This window comes from Mastacembelus armatus, chromosome 16, assembly GCF_900324485.2.
Source record: "Mastacembelus armatus chromosome 16, fMasArm1.2, whole genome shotgun sequence".
Taxonomy (NCBI): Eukaryota; Metazoa; Chordata; class Actinopteri; order Synbranchiformes; family Mastacembelidae; genus Mastacembelus; species Mastacembelus armatus.
The window spans coordinates 3823875-3842657 of NC_046648.1; the positions used below are offsets into that span (position 1 = coordinate 3823875).

General features: G+C 40.5%; 1 protein-coding gene across 1 annotated transcript; it reads left to right on the plus strand.

Annotated features, from left to right (window-relative positions):
* Positions 1–458: 458 nt before the first annotated feature.
* irx1a (iroquois homeobox 1a) lies at positions 459–5016 on the plus strand. The gene is made up of 4 exons (XM_026292990.1): positions 459–986; positions 2269–3370; positions 3561–3636; positions 4475–5016. Exons 1-4 carry the CDS (start codon positions 744–746, stop codon positions 4548–4550), a joined length of 1497 nt encoding a protein of 498 aa, XP_026148775.1. The 5' UTR covers positions 459–743; the 3' UTR covers positions 4551–5016.
* The last annotated feature ends 13767 nt before the right edge of the window (positions 5017–18783 follow it).

Consider the following 18783-nt stretch of genomic DNA (forward strand, 5'->3'; position numbering starts at 1 on the left):
TAAATCAACGCGCCGGTAGCCCGTGATAGTAAATACTAATTCCTCTGCGGAGAAACTTTTCCCACTTTAATTACAATTTAAATCTATTCAAAGAAAGTTCCTTCTTCTGACGGGTTTACTTCCCCCTGTGTCGGACAGCTGTAAAATCGTGTAGACAGGTTGTCATACAACAATCAAAGCCTTCGGTGAATGGACCCTAATGCTTGAACATTTAACATACAATAAGTCCAAACACGGAGGGAGAGAGAGAGAGCGAGGGAGGGAAAAAGAGAAAGAGAGAGAGAGAGGAGGGAGGAAGGAAAAGAAGGGGTAGGGGGAGAGCGAGGCCCCAGCCAATGTGCTCACTCTATATTCACATTATCCACATTGCTCGAAACGAGGAGGAGCTTGCAGGCTCAAGTAGGGAATGCCAATCAAAGCATCAACTTCAAATTGTATCTGAGAGATCAGCCTGGAGACCTCAGGGCCAGGCGCGTCAGTCGGAGCGCAATTGTTGATCAGATCACATCCAGCGGACTTTGCGCGAGAAAAGACAGGAAGCCGAGATTTAAGAGCGGGTTGTTTTGACTGCATACCACTGTGTGTCTATAGTAGCTGTGACTTTGGCTTAAACACTTTCCCTTTGCTCCCCCTGGTTCCTTTTTTCTCTCGCAAGTTTTTTTCTTTGTTTTTTCTTTTTTTCTATTTTTTTTTTACGCACAGTTTATCGGACAGTACAGCTGTGCGAAAATTCGGCGGTGGAGATGTCTTTCCCGCAACTAGGCTACCCGCAGTACCTAAGTGCCTCCCAGGCAGTGTACGGGAGCGACAGACCCGGTGTGCTTACGCCTTCGTCCCGGGGAGGGAGCACTGAAATCGGGGGAAGTCCATCCGCCACAGCAGCGGCAGTCACGTCGGTGTTGGGCATGTACGCCAACCCTTACGCACACAACTACAGCGCTTTCTTACCTTACACCAGCGCGGATCTGGCGCTTTTCTCTCAAATGGTAAGAATGAATGTTGTTTTGCTCCTGTTTCAAAAACTGGCGTCTCAAAAACGATTGTTTATGTTTTGCATCCCGAGTACCACCGTGTGAAAAGATAATAGACTAATAAACACACCTAAATACATTCTAGCATCGATTTTAAATGCTTTGAATGTAGATGAATGTTTTTGTAGTCTATGTTTTTGTTTGTTGTTTGACAGACTTCTTTGTCTAAGTTAACAGCTTGAAAAGTTTGACCCGGGAAAAGAAAAAAAAGAACAAAAAATACGATTTGAAATTGTTGTTCTGTGCGTCATGAAAAACGTGTAAACACTTGGAAGCAACCATTTGGTTTTCAGCCCATACTGTTAGAATGATTGCAAAGTTGAAATTCCTTTAACTGCAGAAAAAAAGTGCCCTGGATTTTCGTTTTTATCACGCAGCAGAAGAAAAAAAAAAACGTTTCCACTCAGTGTCTTACTCTGGTCAGTTAATTCGTAGCAGATAGTTACAAATAATCTGTACCACACAACAAAAGCTTAGTGTGTTTTCAACGTGCCGGAATTAAAGCCTTTGTCTGTGCTGCAGTAAATCATTCTGTCATTCAATGTCACACGGATTTTGAATGTCTCTATAGATGAAGAATTGTCAGACATTTATTGACCTAAAATAGCCCTGGTGATAATAATTAACCTGCATTGTGTTAATGTGCTGGCTAGTGTGTGTCTCGAGCCCATTGACTATTGGGCTAAAGCTTCAGACTAAGAGTTATTATCTAAACTCTATGAGCGTCGCCTGAAAGCATCGACATATTTGAGTGCTTTGTCAGAAGGAAATAGCGATGAGGCAGGGGATTTAATTCTGCACCAAGTGTGCCATGACGGGAAACTTAAGTTAGGCCTTCAAACTGCTTTGACATAGTTGAGGAGCGTGGAGGCGAGTTTGGCAGGTACAAAGCCATCTGTGTTCACAGCAATGCAGCTAACTTTCTCTGGCGCTCATCGTGGCATTTGTTTCTCTGCTCCACTGACACGTATGAGATATGTTTGCTAATGAAAGGTCTCTAAGTTATTGTGTAAGCTCAGGTGCCGCAGGCCCTGCATGTGGTATGTTGCAAGTTTAGAAGCTTATGCGTAGAAAGCTCAGGGTCAGGTGCAACTGCAACTCTTGGGTTTTTTTTAAAGAAGCCTTTTAATTTGTTTAAATTGCAAGTCCCTAACCCCTAATACACAAAATCTTTTGAGTTCCAGTGCAGAGATATTCATTGTATAAAACTAATTATAGATTCTTCGGAATTTTCTAGGGATCCCAGTATGACCTGAAAGACAGTCCTGGCGTCCACCCTGCCAGCTTCGCAGCCCACACCTCTCCGGCCTTCTACCCATACGGCCAGTTCCAGTATGGGGACCCAGCCAGGCCCAAGAACGCCACCAGGGAGAGCACTAGCACCCTTAAAGCCTGGCTCAACGAGCACAGGAAGAACCCGTATCCGACCAAGGGGGAGAAGATCATGCTGGCCATCATCACCAAAATGACGCTGACGCAGGTCTCCACCTGGTTCGCCAACGCCAGAAGGAGGCTCAAGAAAGAGAACAAAGTGACCTGGGGAAACAGGAGCAAAGAGGACGGGGAGGACGGGAACTTGTTCGGCAGTGGAGACGAGGCAGAAAAAAACGAAGACGAGGAGGAGATTGATTTGGAGAGCATAGATATAGACAAAATTGACGGCAACGACGGGGATCAAAGCAACGAGGATGATGACGATAAATCAACGGAGGGGAGCAGGGACCACAGGGGCGGTGTTGGTGCGGGTGGAGAGTTGGACAGCTTGGAGAAAAGACGGGCCTTCGCCCTGCAGGCCCATGAGGCCTTTGACAAATCTAAGAGCACAATTTCAGTTCACCCAGGGAGTAAGGAGAACTCGGACGGTAACAACAACACCACAAGAGTTTTGTCTCCGGACAGACCTGGGAGCTTTCCTCTCCCTTCAAACAATAAGCCTAAAATATGGTCTTTAGCAGAGACCGCCACTAGTCCCGATAGTTCATCTCAGAAACCCACTTCCCCTTGTGGCCCAGGGGCCACCACACACCCGTCAGCCCCCAACCACCAGATCCAGACTCACCCGGCCTTCCTCCCCAGTCATGGACTTTACACCTGCCAAATTGGAAAGTTCCACAACTGGACAAACGGGGCTTTTCTAGGTCAGAACTCCCTGCTGAATGTGAGGTCGTTTCTGGGAGTAAACCAGCACCATCACCACCACCACAACCATCACTTGCCCGCCCAGCAGCAGCAGCAGCAGCAGCAGCCGACATCGGTGGTGGTGTCACCGGTAGCAGCTGCAGCAGCGCTCAGCAATGACAGCAAGGCCGCACCAGAGACGCACAGTCCCAAACACATAGGTAGGACAACACTGCACGCGTCTTTCATATATACCAGCGCTAAGACTTTTATTATAAATGGAACCCGTGTTATTTGTAATGTGATATCATACTTGGTCCTTTTTACGCATAATGAAATCATTAAACATGGTCATATATAGCAAAGTCTTGAGCCATAACTGAAAAGTGTTTCTGCACATTTCCTTTTTAGACCATGAAAACGGTGTAAGGTCTGATTCACCTCCAGCACAGACCATGAAGTCTTCCTTTCGACCCATCCATGACAGGTGAGACATGCTTTTATTTTGACAATTTTTATATTATTATGACTATTAATTTTCAAGTATTATTTATAACAGCTCTCAATACAAGAAAGACTAAAATACAAGGTGGATACAAACATTAGTGAAGTGAAGGATCTTGATGAAATTATAACTCCAGTCATTATTTGTAAAATAAATATAATTATAGTGGATGTAAACCCTGAGTGGACTATTTAAAGAATTTCAGTGCAAAAGGTTTTGACTGACATTTTTTTCTACCTAAAAAATAACAATAATAACACTGCAAAATAAAATACACAAAGACAAATAAAACACAGTTTGCTTTGCGGGTGAAAGGGGTCTTGACTCCCATCCCACACCCCCTTTAATTCCACCCCTCTGGGGAGAGTGTGGCTACTTATCAAGTCACCGAGTAAAACGGGCTCTGTCTGGGTTGTGTGCTTTCCCTAAAGACCCATGGGAGACCCAGAGCCCAGGGGAGCGCTCTTACCGAAAGAGGAAAAAAAGTTTACCTCTGTTTCAAGTATTATAAAATAGCATTTCTCTTAACGCAACAGTCCCATGGAAAGAATTGGTATTTAAGTGGAGTATAATTCATTATGGTGGTTGCATAAAAAGGATAATATTTTACCACACACAAGCGGATCGTAAAAATTCTTATTCGTATTATCATTATTCTTCTTTTTATTATTATTATTATTATTGTGTAAAGTGGGGGGATTTGACTGCAGTCTGCTTCAGATCTAAACTGTTCAGCCAGACACTTGAAATGCATATTGAAACCCGCTGTCCAAACACGGCGGGGGTATTTATCTACCTCTCTGTATTATTCTTTATCCAGATCCTCTCTGCCTTCCAACGCCAGGAGTCCACAAGACGCCACGCAACGAGTCCTCACTGCTCTCTCATCGGCTTGATCAAGACATTTTTTTTCGTGCTTGGAAAAAAAAAAAGAAAGAAGCATAGGGGAAAAAAGAAAGACTTTACACTCCCTAAACAGGACAAAGAAATAATAATGCAGCGTAGCATTCAGTCGGTACAGAACAAATGGCGTAATTTGGTAATATCCTGTGGATGGATGGATTACTTCCTCTATTGTTGTGTAGCCTATAATCGCGCCTATAATGTTACTCTCTCTCTCTCTCTGTCTCTCTCTCTCTCTCCACTTTGCCCAGGAAGGCTGAGACATTTTGGTAGGCTTTTTACTTTATTATAATTATTATAATTATAATTATTATAATTATTTTTTGCCTCTATCTTGTGTTTTTGGTGTTCTCTCTTTAATGTAAATACCAAGTGATTTAAATTTGTAAATAGGAAACGTTGAAGGAATTTGTCCAGATCATATATTTTGCCTAATAAACTAAATGAAATTATAGAGAACTCAAGCTCTTCAGCCTATACATATTATCTAAATAGATTTAATGCCATTATTATTATTGTTGTTGTTATTATTATTATTACAAATATCACTATTTTTATATTTACTGCCATTTTTTTTAAATAAAGGGTGGGGATAGGAGGGGAAAAGAATATTGGCAGTCTGCAACCAAGCTTAATTTTATTCAAGTTTGGGAGAAAAGCAGCGTGGATGCATTGAGGTGCTAATAAGTGTCCAGATGGTTGCTGGTGACAGAAAATGGACAGGAGCAGCTGGGAAGGTCATTAAGTAATAATATGGGAACGCCCAGTCCAAACAAAATCAAATGGTTAAAATCTAATCTGTCAAAGAGAGAAGTCGATTTGAAGATAAATTATTAATATTTGCCTTTTTTTCTGGGAGGAGGAGCAGGCTGACATTGTCGGCCCTGTGGAGCAGGGTCACTGTTGTGAGGTGCTGCCTGTATCGAAGCTGATAACGATCATTAACCAATAAAAGCAGCTTCTGTGATCAATCGGTGATCAAAAGTAAATATTGATTTACGACATGCGGCCTATGTGGGGTCTAAAGATAATAAGGGGAAAGTGCAGTAATTAGCTGGGACCTAGCGTGAGCATTATATTTTTCTTTTGGTTTGCAGCAGCCCAGCACCCACGAATAACACTTTTATTATGTTATTGTCTGGTTGAAAACAATTACACACATGAATGTTTTTAAGGTGTGTCCTAGAATAACCCCCATAATCTGAGAAAAGGTTCAGTTTGAGTTATGGCAGGGTTGTGAATGATAGTAAGCTGCGAAGTGAACTGTTCCAGAGGGCGAGTGATTTAGGTGGCCTAAACCTGTGGAGTGATTATGCACATCTGTTTTGCAATATCACAGCGACCTCTATAGGCGAGGGATAGATTGCTGAAGCTGGGGAAGCTTCTGCCTCCAAAGAGCAATTTATCACATGAAAATACGTGTACTTGAACTATATTAGAACACACAGTGCAATACACGGTTAAAATAGATTACTCTTCACCAAACTGTGCACAATTTACCGAGCTACAAACCCCGTTATATATGGGAATAATGTTGATAAGAAGTTCACGTTGATGTATCAGGTAGGCTATATAGAATTACAGGCTTTTATTTATTTTTTCCATTTTTCGTTAGGGCCCAAAATATTCTTTTATTTTGAAAAATATAAAATAATGTAAATTAATTCTTGTTTCTTCTTTTTTGTATTTTGAATAGCAAAACTAATAGTTAATGAAAAACCAAAATGAAGTCATTACAAATAATTGCACAAGGCTAAAGGTCACAGCAACCTGCACAGGGGCAACGGTGATTAATCTATTATTTATTTTTTTAATGCTTGGTAAACGTTGACCAGAGCGTATATGTGTGGCAGGAGAGGACGTTTATGCGCATAAATCTGTCACTTGGGCATTCGCTAAACAGTCACGAGTTGGAGGAGCGTGTTGAAAAATTAACAAAGGTTACTGAAGGTTTTGTTAACCTGAGCAGGGTCACTCGGTTTTTATAGTTACATTTTGCATAGTTATATTCTTTACCTTACCTCACAACATACCACCCCACTCTGTAAAACGATCTTCTCTTAATTCAAACAGAGCAAAGAGAACATGACTTAGATCGTTTTATTGGTGCAACAGGGGTTGCTAATATGTCTGTGTCAATATTAACAGTAACTTTTTTTAAATTTTGTTTTCTCTCCGTTTTTGTAGCCCTGTATGGTGATAAAATGGGTTCCAGCCCTGTCATTAAGTATTGCTCGGTTGAAATTAGAATAATATTAATCCATGTGAAGCCCGAACAGACTCTTATCAATTTCACTTATGCTACAACACGCGCTTTGGCAATAATGATCCTAATATTGCGGCAGGGGAAAAAAAAAAGCAGGTGTGTAAATTTTATATTCCCCTCCCCTCCATCCCTCCGTGCTCCATTTGCACATGACATCCTCTCATGAGCTGGCTTTTGGGGCTAAAATTAAATAACCTTTCGGTGTCCCATTTATTTCTTTTGTACTGAAACAGCGTGAGGTTAGCGCAAAGGCGTTAGCTGCAGGCCATAATATTGTGTTTCCATAATATATACAAAATTATTCATTTAGTAAGTGGATGTACAGTGGATTGTCTAATGGGTAATGAGCAGAGTTGGTGCTGATAATTAGGCTGTCACTTCCAGCCATTTCTTCCCCGCATGCCCTGGGCCACGATGCAGGGGAGGAAAAGAAAATAAAGACCATGACATAAAAAAAAGAAGAGGATATAAATGAATTAAATGTAAATACAGAGCTCAAGGATAATGCTCTTTGGGATTACAGGGGTAAATACATAATATAATCAGATTTTTAAAACACTGTAGCCATTGTTAGACTCAGTAACTAATGCTTATATTATGGTAATTGCCCTATCATGGCTGTAGTAATAAGATAATTACTATTCAAAATAATATACCACACAATAGATCATAAATCCATTTCCTCACCAGTAGAATAAAATTAAGATGTTTTGCTTTTTTTAAGAAAAAAAGAAATAGCAAAAGACAACTCATCAAACTGTTTCCAGTGATCGTTGAAAGGCTATAACTCTTTCATAGGCTCGAGGAGGTTGTGCTATTTTCATCTGAAGACTGAGAGCTGAACCCTACTCGAGAGATATGCAAATTGTGGCTCATGCAAAGACAATAAGTTGTTGACCCTAAAACAATTTAGCATTCTGTCACAGGCTGTGGCCCCCCATAATGCCACAGTCTTTTGTTGGCGGACAAGGACCATCTCCCCCTGCAACTGAGACGTGTCACACTGTGGCAATCCATTCATTTTAGTGGTGAATTGTACACGGTGACAGTGTGTGTGCATGTGTGTGTGTGTGTGTACGTAACAGCCAGAATGAGGGGGAGAGAAGTGACTGCATGGGGAGGAAAGTTTATCACTGTCTTGTCTTTTTTGGCAGAAGCAGGCTATTCTTACAACAGACTCGACCCCTTGTAGTCCAACAACACAAATGTCTTTGCCTCTTCCTATCCCTTCACCCTCCTCCTCTTCCAACCCCCGCTTCCCTTCAACATCTCTGTTGTTTTTCTCAAAGATGCCTGCCCATATCTGCTGTACCCCTCTAGTCCATTTATCTAGTTTCATGGGTGCAACACTGGTCGAATACTGACACAAAAGCCATCCCAGGCCCCGGCCCCAGCCGGGGGAAGCATACAACAACAACAAGTCACAGGAGCCCAACATCAGCAGCCACAGTGGGGCCAACACTGAACCCTGCTACATCATGTTTAGCTGACTACTTTGCTCCTGCTCCTTGTTTCAGCGACACAATGGCAGTGAAAGGGACGGATGCCTTGGTCACAGGCTTTTCATTCCAGGAGAGATAGGCTGCTGTAAGACATGATTCATGCCACAGGAAGCGGTTGGAGGATTTGGTTGGAAAAGGGAAAACGGAGGGAGGGAGGCTCTCGGCACAGCTACACTCAAACACAAATAGCAACAAGGAACTGGTACTTGCCTGACAACTGGCTGGCTGACTGACTTGCTGCCGGTTCAGCAACAACTCACGGCAACTCAACAACCCGTGCAGACCCCCGCTGACACAAAAACCTGGCCTGGCTTATAGATATACTAGAAATAAACATGGTCTCTCGCTCATGTTTCTCTGGTTTTCTTTCATTTGGCTACTCAAAACGACATTCTAACGTTTTGATCGGGCAAGAAAGAAAGAAAGAGATAACAAAGGAAGGCAGGGAGAGCAGCCGAGTAAAGTTTTCTCAGTCTCAGTTGAACATTCTTTCTGAGTGAAGAGCACAAAAAAGCTCTTTCACTCCTCTGCCATGAGGACAATATGCTTATTTGGATCTTAGTCAAAGCACTCTGCCAAATATTGGGGCACTAATTAGCTGGCCTAATCTAGAAATATTATCCTCAAATCTGATATATCCTTGTTGAAATGGTCTATTTTGAGAGACCTCGGCTGAACAAGGAGGTTCATTATTATCTTCTTGTTTGCTACATGTTTGTTGATCAAAGTTATTTCTATGTGTCTGTTGTTTAAGGGGTATTGACAGGGTCCAATCAGCACACATGAGCGTTCATGTTCAAACACACAACACACACACACACACACACACACACACAGACTTGTACTCAAGTGTTGCTGATGTTCCATTAAGCACACAAAGCAATTAAAGCTTGTCTGTCTTGAGTTCTCCTGAAGTATCCAAACATAGCAGCTCAACTAATACAGAACTATATTTAGGGAAAATACACGCACATAGACACACACACACACACACACACACACACACGTAAGGCAACAACTTTCTCTCTAACACACAAGCACATAACCATGTAGGGTGAGCAAACAGAAGTATGAGTATGCACTCACACATTCACTGTACAGTCGGCTAGAGGATCAGAAATATTTTGCCTTAATTATCCTTCAGTATGGATCATGTTCTTCAGCAGGGACTAGTAATGATGAGGGTATTTATAGTCATTCATTCTCTCCCTGTAATTATACACTCCTCAAAACTGGGTTTTTTTTACATTTGGCATGTGCTTGAAAACGTAAATTAAACAGACAGCACTGTTGTTGAGATCTCTTTGAAGTGAATCCCCTCCCCAAACATAATTTGATGGAAAGTTTGATACTCTTTCTTAGCAGAGACTTTGTTTCCCAGTGCCTTCAAATTTTAGTAAGGAAAGACAAAATTATGATGTGTGGCAATGTTTATGTTTCAGTCCTGTGCTAAACCATGCCTGAGCGTAGGTATCATAACCGTGGATTAGCTGACACTTAATGTGTGTGTGAGCGTGTTTTCAATAATAAAATACAGGTTGACATGGAAAGGAAGCCAAGGGCTTCGTGCCCCATTTTCCTCTCCACACAAATATTTTTACAGCGACAGATAATAAAGTCTGATTTTCCTGCTTTCTTTTCTGATGTGATGCCATTGTGGTTTGGGCTAATTCCAGGGGGCTGTACAAAGGGAAGCACGGCCATCTGAAGTGTTATACTGCAGCTGTGCATGAAGCACAGGAATTTCCATTTAGTAGAGGATGCTTCTCTTCTCTAACTTACTCTCAGCACATGTGCAGTGCAGAAGGTGATATTAAATGCAACTCACCATCTCCAGCCCTCCTGATGTGAAAACTCACTGTCCAACTCTCCCTTTCTACGTCTGTCTCTTTTATTTTTCTGCTTTTCACTGTGACGAAAACTGTCTACTTACGGAGTACAAATGTGTACTTGTGCTGCAGTTGTACAAAGAAAATACACAAAGACCTGATATATCAATCCACGTTCTTGATGCTCCTGCTGAGAAAAAAAAAAAAATAATAAAAAAAAAAAAAATAAAAAAAAAATATATATATATATATATATATATACATATATATATCTAAACTGTCAGTGTAGTCAAGAAGCATTTGACATGCGACCTCAAAACCAGTGTACAGGAACTTTTATTATATTGTGCTTTGATTTTGGTTTGTGTAGTTAGAATAGAATAAAAAACTGTTCAAACAAACATAAGATCTGATTACATTCAGGTTCCTGATGATATATAGTGAAAAGTCAAGTCTCTTAATATTTCTAACAAATATTTGATAATTGGTCAATTCCAAAAAAATTATAATAATAATTTTGAAAATTTATTTGAAAACCAAAATTACCATCATCAGTCAATGCTCAGACCGGGTTAGTGATACAAACACCACTTCTCAGCCGCCAGTTATCAATAATTTCTACTGAAAGGAAACATAAGATGTATTATACCCTCCATTCACTTGCCCAAAGCAGACAATTACAATGTCAGAAGCTGTCACCTAGAGCACAGTAGCCAGTCCATTCAATGCCAGATCACTTGCCAAGCTGAAACAGAAGAAGAGACGAACAAGAACACAATGTGTTGGAACTATCACTTCACACACACGCAAACCTGAACTAACAGAGCAGGCTGATCAACAGCCAGACTACCTTGCAGTGATACCTTTCCCCTCTGATTGAACCGGAGGCTCTTTCTTCACGCCTGCCGTTCGCTTGTACAGCATCCCATGTAATGTTAGTCAGGACACATGGCACAGAATGCTGTGAGTTTTAGCTAGCTATGTCAAATATTAACCACGGAGCTATGCACCATAACGACCACCGGGGTGTTGTTAATGTATGGCATGCAAATTGTGTGGAAAAAGACAAGCTTTTGTTTCCTCAAACATCCAGCTGGGGACTATTTTAGCAAATAATTTATAGGGAAGTATGCACAGATTCCTAAATGTTAGAATTAAGAAAATTATATAAAAACAATGGCATAAAAATCAAAACAGTATGGATCAAATTAAGAGAAACATTTAAAAGCAATGCCAACAAGTGAAGTCAGCATTACTATAGCACACTGAAGATCTCTGTGATTTGTAACTGTGTTTTAAAAAACTTCATAGGCAAACTTTTAAAAGAGAAACTGTTCACTATGGCCACAAGAGAAGTGACAGATCAGATAAATTTAACATGAATAACAAAATGGGCGTTGATGTTGAAAAACATTATTATACAACAAAAATTTTTGGTTGGCTGCCAAGAAAAATATCCATCTGCACAGCCCTAAGATGTTGCATGTGTATGACAGACTTTAGATGTTAACATTTGTTTGATCGCATTTTATTAAATCACATCATGTCCTTTAACTGCTTGGCGAATGTATTCAAAGAAAACAATGCACAAAAGACCAGTGGCCATACATGACCTCCTCAAAATGAAGAGTATCTTAGAGTGCTGTTGTAGCTGTGACACCAACTGTCTTAGCCACTGACATGCAAGGCATTTTTTCCCTGTTGTCAAAGTAAGATTTAGCCATGTGCAACATTTTCTTTACCAGAAAGCACATTCTTCATGGTACAAATATTCTGAGCTCAACATACAGTATTTCTGAGACAGAACTTTCTGGATAGAAATACAATATGTATGAGCTCTGTTATTGAGACCATGTGAATCACACGAACAAAGCATTTTTTCATGGCAAATCATGTTCACATCAAAGTTTAAAAATACACATCCACATCTTGAGGAAATGCCATCACGTTTTCTCTGTGATCTGTCTGGGCACATCTGTGGCCAATACTGTCTAGCATGTGGTCAGCTTAGTTTCTACTGCTTTATCTCTGCTTCAGTCAGCAAGAACCATTGCAGTGGACCCTAGGCTGCCTGTGCACACATGAACATGTACTAATGTATTTGGTCATTTACTATAGGTATGTACATGCTGTACGTACTCACAAACATGCCCATTTTATTTTGGACATACATGCATAAGCTATCTGCATGCTGCCATGCACACAACACACGCACACATACAGACACACACACACAGACTACTGGTCAAATCTCTCAGCTGCCAGTAAGAACTTTGTCTCACAGTCAAGAATCCCAGGTTACATAAAATTAAAGTAAGAAAATGTGTAATACAATATTATATTTTCTAATCAATTCTTGCTGGGGGTACACAATATAATCCAGTGCATTCAAAACATCTCTGTTGGCGTAATCTGTATACCCTGGCAAATGACGGGTTATAAATTTGAGCATTTAAATTAATTTCATAAGTCTGTTGAGCTATGCACAGCTTCTGTGTCCTTCCAGCCTAGCAATTTACAGCATGAGCCACTAGGCCTCCATGCAGAAAAAAAGAAAAATATATCTATAGTGCCTTGCCTTTTAACTAAGATTAGTGCAGTTCTGATGCACTGCAGCCTTTAAAATATGTATCAAAGCTGTTTAAATGCCAGGAGTTGGTATGTGGCAGGCAGGGGTGGCAGTGGCTTGGACGATTGGAGTTATCCCATCTTCCAAGTCCTCAGCAGGCTACCCCCCTGCCTGCTGTTGGCTTGCCCACCATTGCAATCTCTGGTTCTTCACGGCAAAAAAAAAAAGAAAAGGGCAGTCAAGAATGGAAGGAGAGATGGATAGATAGAAGGACAGTGAGGAGTGAAGGCAGGAAGTGAGGTGGCTCTATCTTGTCTCTGAGCAAGGTCTGCCCCTTGATTGCCCAATTGCCTAGCTCACCCTGTCTGCCTCCTCTCATCTCTCTTTCTCTCTCTCTCTCTCCTTGGGAAAGCACTTGCTGAGAAAATCTTTATGAACTCCTGGACCTGTTGGCGATGCTAGGGCTGCTTAAAACCTGCCAGTTTAACAGCTGTGTGTATGAGCTCGGCTTCGGATAAAGCACTTCGAAGTTGCAGGGCTTACACCATAGGGTGAGTCTTTATGACGGGCCCTCCTATGTGGCAGCCACTGCTGGGGCTGTTAATTGGCACACTCTGCAGTGCTTTATATCTGTCCTTCATAATCCAGACACAGGAAGTGGTAGCAGGGAAAACCAAACGTTTATCCAGTGCTCAGGCCCCAAACCTGCTCTTTGCTTTGCTTTAACCAGCTATTTGTTTGTATATGGTTGACCAAATGCAACATTTTACTGACTTTGCAAAAACGGAATCCAGGTATTGATGCTTCATAACGTCCATACAAAAGCTAAATTGTGAGTCCTTTGATTATATATAAATACATTACTGCAAACAAGAAAAAAACTTGCATTCACACATTGCTCCTTCAGTGGAGTAACAATGATACTTCCAACCACATGTGCATCCAGTGCTGCAAACAATTCTAAATACACATACTCTCTATACAGACTCTCACAGGAACTCTGGCCTTGCATTAAGCAGCTTCACCCTGGTACACCATAGGAAGAAAATAAACACACTGGTCCAGCTAAAAACCATGGGAAGCCATTTCCTCCTCAGCTGTGTTTTCTCATGTGTGTGTTGCTGTGTTACCTGGTGCTGGCGTTAACAGTGTTTACCAAGTCCTGCAGTGAGATCAAACATACTTATGTCAGTGATTAGCATTTCTATTTCTCTGTAATAGTTAGAAGCTAAACTGTATGAAGGCACTTTTCTTCTGTCCTCACATTTCACAAGATTACTAATATGGTGTTCGCTTGTTCTGGCATTGGACTTCAATGTCTTTTTAAAGTAGTATATAAGTTTTCCTACCTTTTGACAAGCACCTCAATGCAACAAAAGAGAGCAAATTCAGGTTTTCATGTATGTTAAGTGAATTACTGCACAGTGGTAAAAAAGCTTTGGCAACATTTTCAGTAAGGTAATGCAGTGTTGGACCAACAACATACAGTCCCCTGATGCAAAGTGCTTAGCAGTGGCTGTCTTAAGGTGTACATGAACCCTATGACTATTAGATGAACGTGTTGCTTGTTTGACAAGGTTGCAATTATTTTATTGTGCTGTTCCTGGTAAAATGAAGCAAGAGGAAGTTAAGCAAGAGAAAAAATTCAACAAGAAATTGACAACTGGACTGTAGCCTCTGTGAGAGATGATGAAAATCTGTGAATCTGATGGGAAAAACATTATGTCTTGGTACAACTTTATGTAAATAATATATTCTTCCATTAGTGGGATTATGTGACTATATGGGCAAGACAAAACAATTTCACCTGCTTCTGACTGAAGTGGGTTACAATACAAACTGTTAAAACTGTTGAGCACTAAGAGTTAAGCTTAGGGTTACATTTAGGCAACAAAAATAACTTTGGTTAACCCTAATCTGAGGTTTTTAGTTATGGTTAAAAAAGAAAAAAAATTGCTAAAAATGATAACTTACCATAAAAAACTGCTTTGTATGTGCTGAGTCTGAATCCCAATTCTGTGAAGTTGAAAACAGATGTAGAACGTTTTCCTACCCTAAAAACAGCACCATTACTTTCCAATGTACTCTTTCATTGTCAAAGTGTTTCTGCTTCTCTTTCGTTCATTTTCTTACACTGCTTTCTGCTGCTTGCTTGAATTCATGCATAATTGTATTAGTAGTTTATGTATTAGTAGTATATAATTCATTCACACAAGTTTCACATATTTCCAAAGGACCAGGCTCTGTTCATTTTAAATAAGTTCAGGAAGCCTGGCTCTCTGCAGTACTCATTTCAGATCACCATCTTACAGCACTCTCTGTTTATTGCACAGTGCAGAGATGCCAGCAGTCATTGTGCATGAGCTGGTGTCACTTATTTTCCAGTGAGAAATGCAGCAATTTAGAATAAAAGAGTTATTATCGCTCCACTCATGTATTTCAGCTGAATGTGACATTGATGCTGAGTCAGACTATTACGTCAGTCTGGTATTAAGTTCATGGTATTAAACTTAATTCAGTGAGCAGCTCAGGTAATGTCCTGGCCTTTAATAAAAGCACTATTGGGCCATTTTTAAACTGTATCACCAATGTTGATATTCTTACCTTCTGTAGGTATATTACAGCTGTGGATTTCTAGGGTCATTTGGAACAAATTGAAATAGTCATAGGCAAGAAGCTAGAAGATGAGCCGCAAAACCTGCTCCTGAACCTATGCATTGAGCAGATTTTATTCATATGACAAATTGATTTACTCCAGTTACGTCTCATTCCAGCCATGGCTACACATGATGCACACATGAAAGTCCTACTAAAAATCAGCCATCAGCACATACCAGTGGATAACATGTATGACTAGAGACAGCTGATACAATAAGTAGTTTCACAAAAACAGAGAAGACGCTTTCAGAGGGTGGAATGAGAAGAATAAAGTCAGACCCAGAACCAAAGCAACGTTAGAAAGAACTGAGAGGAAGAGAAGGATTAAATCATCAGGCGATACGTGGGTAGAAAGAAAAAAAGACAAATGGGAAAAAGAAATGAGTGATAGAGGGAGAGGACAGGAGAGGAAGGAGCCACGGGAGCTTTAGAGTGTATGAGCAGCCCATAAGGTTGCCAGATGAGCTTCAGCTTAACCACAATCCTCAAAATGGAGACAAACATACGCCAGTGTCTCCTGTATGCCTTCCTTGGACGCCCCTAAATGATTGTAAACATTAGTCCTCAAAAAAGAGAGGCTTCCCCGGGGCCACCTCTGTGCACTGGATCGTACTACCTCAGCAGTGGTGCTAGATAATCACCAACAGATAATGTTTGGTTAGTACAGACATATCTAAGGAGTGATTTCACTGCTGATTGTGAAGGCAGTGTGTTTCAGGCTAGCTTTGGCAAACAGCTAGAAATGCTGTTGTTGCAAACCTGTAACTTGTGCTCTTGTCAGTTTTTTTATGTTTGTGGCTTCCTTGGAGCTGAGTTAGTCATTCCTCCGTCATCGTGGAAGACAACATGAATTAAAGTAATGGTGATAAACATTTGTACAGCTCAAAATGGGGCCTGAGGTCAGACTGTGTGGTTACATTTTGAAAACAACAAAGTGATATGTTACACCAATGTGAAATGTCTTTTTTCCTTTTAAGATGCAGATAAATTTCTTTATAGTAGCTCAAGTTATATCTAATAGTATAATAGATCAAAAAGAGAAATAAAATAGCTGTATTGTATATTTGTCCAACAAGAGTCAGTTCCAAACTGACTGAGTCATTTGAAAGAAACTGATTTACCAGGTGTCTTCTAATTGAAAAGTTGGCTTTTGCAAATAAAATCCACATCTGTAAAAAACTTCTCTCACAAGAAATGAAGAGGACTAAACCCTGCATGGCTTTTTAAAAACAAGAATAGTTAGTAACTCCTCAACATACTGCATTTTTTTCCAGCATACAGTACATCTGACTCTCAGGCAACAGCATGTCTTTTTGACTTTTTGTTTATGTCTTTTATATTACTGTGGCCTTGAGGTTAGGTTCCTGAAGAACTCCACATTGCTCTGAATCAGCTAATTATTTACTAGATTTGACACCAAACAAATCCAACCCCTCTGAGTTTACGTTACACAGCCCACGGCTCTCTGGTGTTCTTCACAGATGAAGCATTGCGTATGTCACACAGACTGCGTCTCCCTTTGTGCCTTGTTTTCATCCCTCAAGAACTACTTTACGTTGTTTGAAGTCTCATTTATTTTGCCTACGTATCAGACTCAGAATTGATTAAGCTTTTTGTACAAACACTCGCAGTGTTGGTTTTACATGGACATTTGGAGGCAAGCTCCACCTCGCCTGACCTGTTAAAGACAGAGCACGTCTTGACATTATTACCTTTTTTAAACCTCTCCATAGGAAAACAAGAGGAACCAAAATGTAAACAAACCAGACATCTGAAAGGAGATATTTGATTCAAACTTTCACATCCTCTTTTCTAAAGTTTCTTGAAAATAGAAACCTGGAGTTTGTTTAGATTTGTGTCCCCAGGGATTGGTAACAGTTGGCTTCTAAGTATTAATTGGTGAATGGGCACAAAGTCCACAGCTGCTTAGGGTTTCTGTGAATGCCAAAAAGTAAATATAAGACGTAATGTACACCATGGCTAGTCTCATTTTGAGATGTGGTCTATGTGTAAAGTTTAAAATTGACCACACATAGGTCTTTAAAGGTTTGAAAAGCAGCCAGGCCCAGAAATCTCTTCTTGGTAGACAAGTAGTGATAGTTGCATTAAAACTAACTATAACTTTATTAAACTAAATCTTTTAGCTGTGACTTTGAACACAATCTCTTATTCTTATATCCATTTATATTATTTAGTGCTCTGATTTGTTGTGGTAGACAAATTGTGCATGGAGAGCCAGAGCTAGTTTAGTGTAAAAAAAATTGTTTTATATTTTTGCAAAAATAATGGCACTTGTTATTAGGGCATTTTAAGTCACCTCGGGGAAGGGAATTAATATCATATTCAACATATTCAAGAACATCAACAACACAAGATTTAGACTGCCTAAAGTGTCTGCCTATCTCAACAATGAGAACATTGTTATTTTCGTAAACCTTGACACCAGTCATTAAGGACCATATTATTTTCCAAACAGCTGTTTCGACATGAACTCCAGGATAGTCATAAATGAAAGAAAAAGATAGAAGAAAAAATTAATGTGTAAAATCTCCAGGAAGTACATTATCCAATGTCCCAGGCAGTATATTGTAATCAAACAATTACAGGAGAGCAATTTACTGGTTGACTACTGCTACACCCAGTTAGCTGTAGCGTCAACGCTGACTCTCTCTCACATATGACATAAACAGAACAATTACCATTATTAGAGGATCATGATCAAGTTGCATGGTTTGACCTATAAACATACAGGAGAGCTTTTTCACAAGCTCTTCTTAAGAAGAAAGTTCCCCTGTGGGTCATGTGGGTTATTAATTCATGGAGGGAGAGCGATTTATATTTTTATGTATTTTATGTCGAGCAATTGTGCATCTCTGTTAGGAGATAAAGATAGGAAGGAAGGAAAAAATGAAGGAACAAGACTGTAGAAGGAGAGAGAACTTTTTGTTGAAAGAGGGGTGTGGGAGTTGCAGAGACATTGCATTGCTTTCAGGCTGACACTTGCTTTGTTTGCCTTTAAAGAGAAAGAATGAGAAAAAAAAGACAAGAAAAGAAAGGAAGAGTGATGGAGAAATAGAACAAGAAATGTAGAAAGTGGCCCCCTCTTGGCAGCCTAGCGCTCTCCAACAGACATGCTGTAGGGGTTGCATTGGTGGCATTCTGGTAAAGAATCGGGGTAACATTCATCCGAGTATGCCACACAGAGTCTCTGTGGCCAATCCATGCTGGAGGCCCTAGGACAGGGAGTTTGTGGCGCTGAAAGCTTGGGACAACATAGCTCGACAGCATGTCACACACACACACACACACACCCTCACACACACACACACAAACATGAAGAGAAAAGAAAGGCTGGTTTCCCACAGGGCAGGGCTGAAAGCTACACCATGTTCAGCTGGTACA

Bases quoted from the DNA above. Each gene is read 5' to 3' on its own strand.
- irx1a (XM_026292990.1), top strand. From the start codon at position 744: ATGTCTTTCCCGCAACTAGGCTACCCGCAGTACCTAAGTGCCTCCCAG. The intron at 987-2,268 runs GTAAGAATGAAT...GGAATTTTCTAG, and splicing joins TGGCGCTTTTCTCTCAAATG to GGATCCCAGTATGACCTGAA. The intron at 3,637-4,474 runs GTGAGACATGCT...TTCTTTATCCAG, and splicing joins TTTCGACCCATCCATGACAG to ATCCTCTCTGCCTTCCAACG.